The 12,276-nt window shown below is 40.8% G+C and overlaps 1 protein-coding gene across 3 annotated transcripts in view; it reads left to right on the plus strand.

Annotated features, from left to right (window-relative positions):
- Positions 1-3,579: 3,579 nt before the first annotated feature.
- Positions 3,580-12,276, plus strand: part of SLC25A14 (solute carrier family 25 member 14) — a 30,141-nt gene continuing 21,444 nt past the window's right edge. Inside the window, exons 1-4 of one of the 3 annotated variants that reach the window (XM_058712522.1) lie at positions 3,580-3,642; positions 4,344-4,500; positions 9,822-9,915; positions 11,902-12,049. In XM_058712522.1, coding sequence (XP_058568505.1) covers positions 4,366-4,500; positions 9,822-9,915; positions 11,902-12,049 — 377 coding nt within the window. In that variant the 5' untranslated portion in view covers positions 3,580-3,642; positions 4,344-4,365. Of the gene's footprint in view, positions 3,643-4,343; positions 4,501-4,630; positions 4,878-9,821; positions 9,916-11,901; positions 12,050-12,276 lie in introns of those variants that run through there. The other 2 variants (XM_058712523.1, XM_058712525.1) reach the window with 2 other exon arrangements.

Consider the following 12,276-nt stretch of genomic DNA (forward strand, 5'->3'; position numbering starts at 1 on the left):
AGCTATTGTAATTTTGAAAAATAGGTGTAGACTTCATCACGGAAAATAATTGTCCCGCTAAATTCTGTGTTGATGAAACCTCATCTTAGGCTCTCGTTCTGCTGATGTGAAAGAAGCCAGTGGCCATATTGTGAACTGCCCATGGAAAGGGCCATGTTGCAGAAAACTGGGACAGCCTCAGGAGCTGAGAGTGGCCTCTGGCCAACATCGAGCAAGAAACTGAAGCCCTCAGTGCTACAGCTGCAAGGAAGTGAATTTCACAACAACCTGAGTGAGCTTGGAAGTGAATTTTTTCCTAATCAAGTCTTGAGATAAAAACATCTTGATTGCAGCCTTGTGAGACCCAGAGCCCAGGACCCCATTAAGATGTGCCTGGATTCCTAATCTGCAGAAACCAGAAGACAATAAATGTGTGGTGTTTTAAGCTGCTAAATTTGTGGCAGTATTTTTTATGCAGCAATAGAAAACTAATACAGCCTTCCACCAGCAGTGTAAAAGAATTTGAGATGCTTTCCACCAACCCCCTTCTTGTCAGTCCTTCTAACTTTGGCCATGTTGGTGGGTTTGTATTGTGATTTTAATTTTAATTTTCTATATGCCTAATAATACTGAACACTTATTCATATGCTTATTGATCATTTGGGCGTACTCTTTTATGAAGTGTGTTTCAAGTATTTTCCCCATTAAAAAAATTGAGTTTCCTGTCTTTTTTTTCACGGAGACTTAAGAAAAAAATTTTTTTAGATTATTTATTTTTTTAGTGTTTACTCAGAGAGAGAGAGAGAGAGAGAGAGAGAGAGAGAGAGAATGAATGAGCAGGGGAGGGGCCGAGAGAGGGAGACATAGAATCTGAAGCAGGCTCTGGGCTCCGAGCTGTCAGCACAGCACATGGGGCTTGAACTCATGAACCGTGAGATCATGACCTGAGCCGAAGTCGGACACTTAGCCGACTGAGCCACCCAGGTGCCCTGAAAAAAATTTTAATTATTGGAGTAGAACTGACATGCAATGTTATATTAGTTTCAGGTGTATAACAGTGATTCGACAATTGTATATGTTTACACATTGCTCAGCATGGTAAGTGTACTTACATTTGTCACTATACAACATTATTACAATGTTATTGACTATATTTCCTATGCTGTACTTTTCATCTGTGTGAGTAATTTATTTCATAACTGGAAGTTTGTACCTGTTAATCCCTTTCACCTATTTTGTCCATTCCCTCATCCCTCTCCCCTCTGGCAACCACCAGTTTTGTTCTCCGTGTTTATGACTCTTTGGGTTTTTTTGTTTTTCAGATTCCTTTTTTCTAAAATGCTTATTTATTTGCTTTTGTGTGAGAGAGAGAGAACACAAGCCGAGGAAGGGCAGAGAGATAGGGAGACACAGAATCTGAAGCAGGCTCCAGGCTCCGAGCTGTCAGCGCAGAGCCCAACTTGGGGCTGGAATTCATGAACCATGAGATCATGACCTGAGCTGAAGTCAGACACTTAACGGACTGTTCCACCCATGCTCCCCTGTTTTTTAGATTCCACATATAAGTGGAATCAGGGGCACTTGGGTGGTTTAATTGTTTAAGCGTCTGACTCTTGATTTTGGCTCAGGTCGTGATCTCATGGTTTGTGGTTTCGAGCCCCACATTGGTCTCTGCGGAGCCTGCTTGGGGTTCTCTCTCCCTCTTTCTGCCCCTTCCCTGATCTCTCTCTCTTAAAATAAATAACTAACCTTAAAAAAATAATTGAAATCATATGGTATTGGTCTTTGACTTGTTTTAGCATAAAACCCTTTAGATACATCCATATTGTCACAAATGGCAGGATCACATTCTTTTCTATGATTGAATGATATTCTATATACACACTGAGTTGCCTGTGTTTCTTTTTATTAAAAAAATTTTTTTTAGAGAGAGAGAGAGAGAGAGCACATGTTTACGAGTCGGGGAGAGGGCCAGAGGGAGAGAGAGAATCTTAAGCAGGCTCCATGCTCAGTGCAGAGCCTGGCATGGGGCTTGATTCCACAATCCTGGAATCATGATTTGAGCTGAAATCAAGAGTCAGATGCTTAACAGACTGAGCCACCCAAGCGCCCTGAGGTGTCTCTGTTTTTATTGCTGAGTTTTAGGAGTTCTTTATTTATAATGGATGTGAGATTTTGTAGGACATATGGATTAAAAATCTCTTTTCCCAGATTGTACCTTGCCTTTTCACTCTCTTGTGTCATTGAATAAAAATAGTATAATGGCTGACTTGTGATGTGTACTTACACTGGAAGTATTCTAACAGAGACTGAATAACTGTTCATAATGAATATTATAGAAGCAACCTCTAAATCTCCTTCCAACTTGAAGATTCCAGTATTCTATCTTCTTCAATACTTTATCTCTTGGAGATATCAGAATTCAGGCATAACACAAGACAGAGTATAATTAAATACTGGTCTGTGTGATAGAGACTACAAATAGAAGGTAATTAAAAAGGAAAATAGCCAACTTTGATAATGAGGATTAGATCTTTTGTATGTTTTAGAAAAATGTTGAAAATAAAATAAGCAAATAGCAAATGTGTTAAATAAAAGTGTGGTATGTATTTATAATGGTGCTACAAATGCTATTTTAAATTCATCTATTGTAGAACTTTTAAAATAAGTCATTTGAAAACAAAGTTCCTTTTTAACAGGTTTATCTAGGTGATCAGTGAGATTAGATGGTGGTAGCAGTGGCTGAGGAGGCAAAAGTGCTGTCTTGTAGAAAAATTGGGTGATTTGCTCACAGAGGGGGCCTAAATTCTACAAGGTTCGGTGACCTGGATGTGAGGGACAAGACCAGGTCCCCACTGGAGACATAGACTTCACATCATTGGTGAGAGTACAGTTCTTCCGAATAGGGATTCTAAGCTATGAGCCTGTTTGGCTAGAAGGGAGTGCTTTGCTTAGATGTAAATGGAAGGGAATTCAAATTTTGTAATGCATGCACATGGTTTTTATATTATCTATTTTTAGTAAGAAAGTTTTTGAAAGTAACAAGGGAATTATTAAAGCTGAATCAGTATAGCATGGTCATTAAGAGCCTAGGCTCTTGAGTCAGACCCAAATTTGAATCCCAGCTCTGCCATTACCAAGTTACTCTAGTAACTTCGTAAGACCTCAGTTTTCTCATCTACCAAAAGGGTAAAATAATAGTACCTGTCTCATTGAGTAGTTGTCTGCACATGAAGCTATTTGCCTCATGCTTGGTAATCATTGTACATCAGGTGGTATTATGTGTGCTGCCCGAAGAAATTTTTTAATAGGGGTAAAAACCAAGGTGTTAACTACAATGAGAAAGGTCCTTTCACAACAAAGGTGTTCCAAGCATTAATTGAACAATCACTTATGTGATTGTTAATTCAACAATCACTTATGTGATGTTCCTGGCATTTACCCGCTTTTCCTTGTACTCACCACATAAGCCCTGTTGTTTCGTATCCTCGCGTGATTTCGGAACGTTCGCGTGCGAGGTTTGAAAATCAAAAGTAGTCCATTGGCCAACAGAATTACCCAGGGTGCTTTGCAACCATTCCTTCTGGTACCAGGGGGCCAGAAGCTGGTCAGTGGGCTTGGTCAACCTGCTCGCTCGCTCGTCATTCTCCGGCTGGTTGTGAGGTACGGATTAGCTTGGACTCCCCCGTCGGCACTTCTACTCTCAAGACTCTAACTTTTTGTGGTCCCACTTTCTGTTTCCAATCTGCTTTTTCTCAATCGTGTGCTTTGAGTACAGGGCCTGAGTCTGAGTCCTCAGTCGCTAATACCTGGCGTCTAGTCGGTGCTGAGGTTTATTTACTTACTTGATCTTTATTTTCTTAACGACTTCGGACACTTCATTAAATACCGCTCACTCCTTACCCTCATTTTCCTACTTTTAACTCCTTTGCTCCGCCCCCCTAACTTTCCCTCCTTTTTCGTACTTTGCGCGCAGGCGCCTTGCCCCACCCCTTCACTACGGTCGGCAGGCCCCTCGCGTCCCTTAGGTTTGGCTGGCCCCACTCTTCTTGCCCCCACCTTCTTAGTCCTATACGCGTCGCCACCCCCCCCTTCCTGCTCCTAGTACGCGCCGCAACCCCGCCCCCCCCGTAGTCCTGGTACGCGCCAGTTGCCTGGTAACGCGGGAACGAGGCGACATGTCTGCCCCCAACTGGCGAGCAGGTGAACTGCAGAAGCTGCCAAATCGTCACGCCTTCCTTCTTTCTCCCTACACATCCCAAAAGTCTGGTTGCCCTCTCTGAGCCTTTGCACCCGCAGCCTGCTCGACTCCCCCTCTTAGACCTCTGTAGTTCCCGCCTCTCATTTTGCGCCTTCTTTTCTAGGCTTTGAGGAGGCGGTGTTGGAATGCCGGAGCCACCACCGTTGCCGAGGCGACAACTTGGTTACTTCCGTTGGTTTCAATGCTTCCGGGTTGGCGTTGCGGTGCCGCTTCCGACTGTGGGAGCCTCGGCTTCCCAGTCGTCCGCTGAGCCTGAGCAGGTGAGGGGGAGCTCCTGGACATCCAGGCTGGGGAGCGGGGCTGGGCCGCGCCAGGCCGCGCGGGGCCGGGCTGGCCTGGTTCCCGGCCTGGGAGGGGCTTAACGGTCCTTTGATCTCTCTCTCCCCTCAGCTGAGTCCCTTCCCTGTCTTTCACTCTTCTGGCATCGGTGGTTTTACTTCTTCGATTGAACCCTGCTTCCTCGACCCCCTTGGGAGGCCGCCTTCTTCAGGCGCCTCCCTTCTCTCCACGAACTCGCTCTGACAGCTGAGGAACTGGCAAGATCCTGCTACCCAGAGGGTGAATGGGTATCTTTCCTGGAATAATCCTAATTTTTCTAAGGGTGAAGTTTGCAACGGCGGCCGTGATTGTAAGCGGAGTAAGCAAACACCTCCATTGTGTTAGTGTGAGGGATGCTGTTAAAAGATGCTCCCCTTCAGTTTCTACCCCCTGCCACTCTTTGAGGTCAAGGCATTGAAGGCATCTATTAAAATGCAGTTCAGCTAACTAATTGGGATGACAGCTATTCTCAACATGAATTAGTTTCTCAGATAAGGTAACAAACAGCAGGGACGTTTGTAGCTTGCTGTCAGTGTTTCCTTGTTTTTTTTTTTTCCAGGCTAGGGATGCTTAGAGTTATTGTGAACTTTTGTCTTCATTCCCTACATCATCAAGTTCCTTTGTGTCTCCATTTTAGAAGTTTATCTCTAACCTCATTGTCAACAAGCATCTTATCTGCTTTACTTCACAACATCCTAAGCTAGTTTCCTTGCCTATCCTGTTTGGAATCCACTGTTTGCGGCAGCCTGAGTAGGCTAACTAAAATGTGGATTTCCCCAAGTCCCTTCCCTGTTCAAAAACTTACAGCCTCCCTCCCACCCTGCCAAACACACATTTTGGTTTCAAGCCTTTCAGCCTGTTTCTTTATCATACTTCTTGTCTGATAATTTTATCAATCTGTTAAAGAGAATTCTCTGTTCAGGTTAGGTTGCACTATTCCTTCTCAGAACAAGCTATGCTGATGCCTGCCTCCACATGCTGTGTCCCCCCACCCCCACCCCCCACCATGTTTGTGTCTCTGTTCATCCTCTTTTCCTCCTCCACCCCTCCCTTACCTAGACCTATCCTGATTCTACCTGTACTCTGTCAAGGCCCATTTTAAGTTCTCTCATCTCCACAAGCCTTTCAAATTATTCAGGCCCATGCTGATTGTCTCCTTTACCATGCTCCTGCTCTTACAGTTTGTACTATGTAATTTAATACTTATTTTTTTCTCTAATGAGCAACTTTGATTTCTTCCACCAGACTATAAGCTCTTGAAAGGCAAGTACTGAATTTCATACAACTTTATCCCCACCCCAATCTCCTTGATTATCCAGGAAAGATAGGTTGAATGATAAATACTGTCCTGATGTTAGAGCATGTGTTCTGTTTTTTTTTTTTTTAACATGAGGTTTATACTCATAGCATGTTGCAGGTTTGGGCATTTTGTATGCTTTCAATAAATATTTGCTTCATTCTCCATTATTACTTCCCAAGTCTGAGTATCTATAATGCCTACTCTTTTTAAAAGGAGAAAGTGAGAAAAACACTCAAGATTTTTCTGACCAGATCTTTGGAGTAATGTAGGGCTATGTAACTTGTATTCTAGGACTTTCTTCCACTCTCTAGGCTATCAGATTTTCCTTAGTCAGACTTCAGTATACACGTTTGCATTTTAAATACATTTTCATTGGCTTCTTTATGCGATAAATATTTAAGGTTTCTGTTTTAATTCAGATGTGGTTTGTTTCCTTTTATCCATATCTGGGGATAGCCCTCACAAGTAAAAATCATTTTTAGTGTGCTTGGGGTCTTTTACACAAGTAATTCTCTGCAACAAAATCAAGGGAAGAGAATTAGGCAGAGAACCTCTGACGATCAACAAAAACAAAATGTTGTTTACAGAGTGTAGCATTGCTTTGGTCCAGCAAGTTAACTTTCTAAGTTCTCACATAATCTTTTACGTACACACTGCATACATAGATAAAGGATATTACACGGGAACCAACCAAGTATTTAATAGATGTGTACCCAATTCTGTGCAAGCTATTCTAAGGGTTATGAAAAGTACTGTGAGACATGGTGTTTGCCTTCAGGGATCTTAGCTAGTTAAGAGAAAAATAACATGGAGCAACTGGGAGATAAGTCTCATCCTGTGTGCCTGAAATTAAGATATAGAAGGGGGTGAATGAAGGTTCTAAAAACATTGCACAACTGTGGAATAGGTATGACATGACATGTATGCAGACTTAAAGGTTTTAAGGTGACATTTTAATGATTCAGTAGTGTGATATGGTCTCACAAGAATGACTGCCATTTTCAGCTGTAGTAATTGAAGTATAATATAGTGAGTGATGAAAACTATTGTGGGTATTTACCCTGAGAAAGACAAGATATAGGAGGGCATGATAGCTGTCTTTAAATACTTGAAGGACCCTGTAGGGAAAAAGAATACATTCGTTTAATATTACCTCCCCAAATGGGTGAAAACTAGAGGAAGGCAGACTTTTGGCTCAGTACGAGGGAAGAAGGTTTAAAATCAGACCTAACTAAAGATGATAAAGGACTTTTTTGTAACAAGATTCTTTCCTAACATTGGAGGAAAAGGGATTTTACTGTCAGATGGGGGTGGGGAGGTGACAGTGGTAGCAGTGTCAAATTTGGCCAGTGGTCCTCAGAATTTTGGATTTCATGGATCAATAATATTTAAATGAAAGTGTGGAGAGGAGACATAAATTAAGGTAGCCAGTCTTATTTTGCTAAGAAAGGCACTAAACAAAGTCAACTACCAACTATATTTCATACAAGAAAGGTGATTTTAAAAAATGCTCCAGGAGTAGGAAGAACAGGATTTCCTAATAGATAGTCCTTTAAATTAAATACATTTGGCTGAAGAAAAAGGTATTAGGTGCTCTTATTTTCTTTATTTCATCTCAGAATTGTAAAAACTTCATTAAGGAACCACTGGGCTGACTGACTTGAGATTCCATTCCCTGCTATGGCTCTGCCCCCTGCCTTTAACTGATTTATTATTATGGTTCCCTGAGCACATCTTCCTTATTAAAAGTCTGGGTAGCAGGTAATAAAGTTCCGATAGAGGCTTTCTCTGTAATGAGATGAATTGAAAGAAGTTGTAAAAAGAAAGCTTTGGAGAGAAGCATAGCAGCCATTTGAAATGCTTGACTGTTTTGGGAAATCTCTAAATTGTGGGGGGAAAATGCCCTCTCCATTGACCAAACTAAGAGAGGGGATATGTCATGGTCCTTGCTTTTCCATGCTTCCCCTCTCGCTGTGTGTGTCATGTGTTACTGTTAATTGTAATAAAATGTGCGCATAACTGAAAATGTTAATAAGATAATATTTAGTACTCAAGACTCATTTCAGACTGTAGCTGGTACTAGAAGTGCCTATTGCTGCTTTGTTTTCCAGAATTCGTTTCAATAATTTTCCTCCCAAAGAGCTATCTGTTCCCGACTCTGTATATCAGATGGACTGGCTGATCCCACTAAGCTTGAAAGGAAGTTTCCATAATTATGGAATATTATTTCCATAATTATTATTCCATAATCCATAATTATTCCATAATTATTTGTGGCCTCTAACTAAAACATTTGTCTGCATGTTTGCTATCCTCTTTTGGGAAATTGTTCATTTGTGCTTAGTTACAGAGATTTCCTTCTGGGGAAATAAAGCAAAACCTTGTCTCCTCTAAAAAGAGACTGTGACTCAATGGTGCTAACCTCAGATTGGGCTGTGGGGGAGGTGGGCAGTAAGTAATATCTGCTAAAATGTAAATTTTAGTACTTTTCAAAATGTAGTAATGATAATAGCTAATAGTTGAACTAGAGGGCGCATGGCTGGCTCAGTCTGAAGAGCATGCAACAATAAACTTAAAAAAAGTTGAACTAGGTGGCAGGTACTTTTTCACGTATTTTACATATATCATTTAATTTCCACAACAACCCTGTAATATAGGATTTATAATTATCCCCATTTTACAGTTCAGAAAGCCCAGGCATAGAGTGGTTAAGTAACTTGGTCACAGAGCTAGTAAGTGGTAGTGTCAGGATTTGAACTTAGGTAGTCTTACTTCAGAGTCTTTATTTCTGACCATAAAACATTGGAAGATGTTTTTGAAATTCAATAGTATATGTACTGTGAAGTTCTGAAAAAGGAATATTTAAAAGAAATCTGAGAGTCCATCTTAAAAGATTACTTCCAGCTGGACCAGGATTTAGGAGGCAATGCATAGAACAGTAGTAGTTCTTAAAGGATGGAAGCACCAGCATTATCTGGAAACTTGCATATTTTCAGGCAGGACCCAGACCACTAATCAGAAATTCTGAGGGTGGCCCAACACTCTGTTTTAATCTCTCTTCTAGATTATCCTGGTGCACATAAAATTGGAAAACCACTGATCTAGAGGGCAGAACTGTGGGGAAAAGAATCCAAGAGAAATAGCTGAGTGATAGGAAAAACAAAAATGAAAAGATTGAAGATGACAGGTCTACTGGGGGTGGGATGGGCAAGAAGGCAAGGGGACTGGGAGTAGAATACATTGTTAAAAAGTCAGAACATCAAAGAAAAACATTATTTGTATGTATGTGCTTTAAAAAGACCAAGGAAAAAGAGTCACTAGATGAATGTAAGTTAAATGTCAGGGAGAAGACAGACATCATTTATATTATTTTCATTCCTCTGGGAACCAGAAGAAGATGAAAACATACTTAGCTCAGCTTGGGCTTTGTGGGGAGAAGCTGTGTATAGCTAGAAGTAGCTAGATGAATTAAAACCCTGCAGTTTAGTGGAGAGATGAGAGGGCTAGGAATATGAGAGGGTAGTGGTGTCAGCCTTTGCTTTGCACCTGAATCAAGATAACTGAATACCATGAACTGCTTTTATGAGATGCCTCAGCCTATATAATTTGAACTCCAGGTTCCTTCACTTGTAATTGTCTAGCTGAATGTCTAAGTTGGTTGTGCTGGATGGACAACCTCTTCTTTGGGTGGGGCTATGGATAACATTAAAGAAACTAGAGAAAGAAGGGCACAAGTTGATCTTTGAGGGAATTGCACGCCTACCCGTACAGAGTGGCAGTAAAGAACACATTCATGATCATCTAGTACATAAAACAGGATCCCCCATTTTGTTTCATTCCACTTGGTAGGGTTTTTCCTCTACATCTGCTTCATTTACTAATTTTGTTATATAAATAATGTGATCAAACACTAACAAATGCTCCTCACTCTTGTGCCTTGTTCTGATTTGTGTTTATTTTTAGCCCCAGAAAAGTGCCACTGTAAGCCATGAGATGTCTGGTCTGAATTGGAAACCCTTTGTATATGGCGGCCTTGCCTCTATTGTTGCTGAGTTTGGTAAGAATGTGAAAACTGACGAATCTGCTTCTTATGGTATAGATGGCAGCTTATGGTGACAGTTTTTTTTGGTGAAAATTAGAGAAAAAGTGAAAAGAAGCTCACTTTGTTTTAAAAACTATTGTCTCTAAGCCATCGAGTAATATTTTCTAAAAAAGTACTACTAATGGTATGGTGAGTGAGGTTAAGAAAGTCAAACTTAGGGGGTGCCTAGGTGGCTCAGTTGGTTAAGCATCCGACTTTGGCTTGGGTCATGATCCCGCAGTTCGTGGGTCTGAGCCCCGCATCAGGCTCTGTGCTGACAGCTCAGAGCCTGAAGCCTGTTTCAGATTCTGTCTCCCTCCCTCTCTCTGCCCCTCCCCGACTTGTGCTCTGTCTCTGTTGCTCAAAAATAAATAAATGTTAAAAAAAATTTTAATAAAAGTCAAACTTAGGAAGATTTTTTTTAATAGTTTAATGATTTGTTAATTTGCTCTAGGTTTAAGTAATGTACATGAAAAGATAAAGGGAGTTCGATAATATAGGGGTTTCTGCTATATTTTTGTACTAATGGTCTTTCCTTTATGCTAAGTTGTTTATAACTTTCTTAGTATTCAGACTTTTTTTCTTTTCTTTTTAAAAGTTTATTATTTATTTTGAGAGAGAGAGAAAGCAAGCATGAGTGGAGGGTGGGGCAGAGAGAGAGGGAGACACAGAATCTGAAGCAGACTCTGCGACAGTGCAGAGCCAGTGGGGGGCTTGAACTCACGAACTGTGACATCATGACCTGAGCTAAAGTCAGCTGTTTAACCGACTGAGCCACCCAGGCACCCCCAGACTTCTTTTTTCAAACCTCTGTCCCATTTAAAAAAAATTTTTTTTTTAACGTTTATTCATTTTTGAGACAGAGAGAGACAGAGCATGAATGGGGGAAGGTCAGAGAGAGAGGGAGACACAGAATCTGAAACAGGCTCCGGGCTCTGAGCTGTCAGCACAGATCCCGACGCGGGGCTCGAACTCACGGACCATGAGATCATGACCTGAGCCGAAGTCGGATGCCCAACCGACTGAGCCACCCAGGCGCCTCTCTGTCCCATTTTAGAAGAAAATTGATTAATAAGATCAAACTGGATTCTTCTCTATTTGATTTTAATTTGGAAATATTTTTTAGACTGTGTTTTTTCATCTCCCAATTTTCTCTTTCCTAAGCTATTTGTAAGTGACCCAACCCATTAATCTTTGTTGACTTTCTTGGCACATGCTCTGGTGTTATGATACCAAAGTCATAAGTGACCAGAGCTACATAATCACCTTGTTAGTTTTAGACTTCGAAGTATTCCCTAAAACACATTTTGTCAATGTAATGACCACTTTTGTGTATTGAAGTAACTAAAGAAGTTTGGTTCAAGACATTTCCCAGGCACTGTGTTAGTTATTAGTCCAGAATTAAACGTAGAACCAAGATGAGTCGGCCAAGTAGGACTTTGCTGTTATCTTTCATAATGTTAGGGAACTATTTGTTTCTTGTAAACAGATAAAAGAAAAAAAACTGACAAAACTTTACAATAGTATATAAGAGTACCTGGAACAGCAATCCCATGCTTTCCCATCTTTTTTGTGAAAAATTAGAGAGATTTATGAAGAAGTGGGGAGTCAAGGTGGGGGGCGTGCAGAGGAAGATTCAAATGCCAAACTGTATTATGTTATAGATGAAATTAAAACATTTAAATTATTTTGTATTTGCAGTATATTAGGACCATCTTAAAGCATTTTATTATATCAGTTTCAACTATACTGTGGGCCAAATCCTACTGCCTAGATACAGTACAGTATATTTCACTTTACCACATACAACTCTTCTGAAAGTGGTACTCTTAGTAGAGATATCCCCTATGTGTTATAAAAAGGACTTTGTCTTATGTTTTCAAATTGTCATTGGCTTAAATTCAGCCAAAATTTAACCATGACTCTTTGGAGAAACTTATAAATCAGTGTGTTCTTTCATAGGAACTTTCCCTGTGGACCTGACTAAAACACGCCTTCAAGTTCAGGGCCAAAGCATTGATGTCCGTTTTAAAGAAATAAAATACCGAGGAATGTTTCATGCCTTGTTCCGAATCTATAAAGAAGAAGGCGTATTGGCTTTGTATTCTGGGTGAGACTGGATTCTTTCTTTACCTCTTGAATAGAAACACTTTCAAAAAAATTTTTTTGATGTTTATTTTTGAGAGAGAAAGAGAGACAGAGCATGAGCAGGGGAAGGGCAGAGAGAGGGAGAAACAGAACTTGAAGCAGGCTCCAGGCTCTGAGCTGTCAGCACAGAGCCCGACGTGGGGCTCAGACCCACGAACCGCAAGATCATGACCTGAGCCTAAGTCAGAC

The sequence above is a fragment of the Neofelis nebulosa genome, chromosome X, assembly GCF_028018385.1.
Source record: "Neofelis nebulosa isolate mNeoNeb1 chromosome X, mNeoNeb1.pri, whole genome shotgun sequence".
Lineage (NCBI taxonomy): Eukaryota > Metazoa > Chordata > Mammalia > Carnivora > Felidae > Neofelis > Neofelis nebulosa.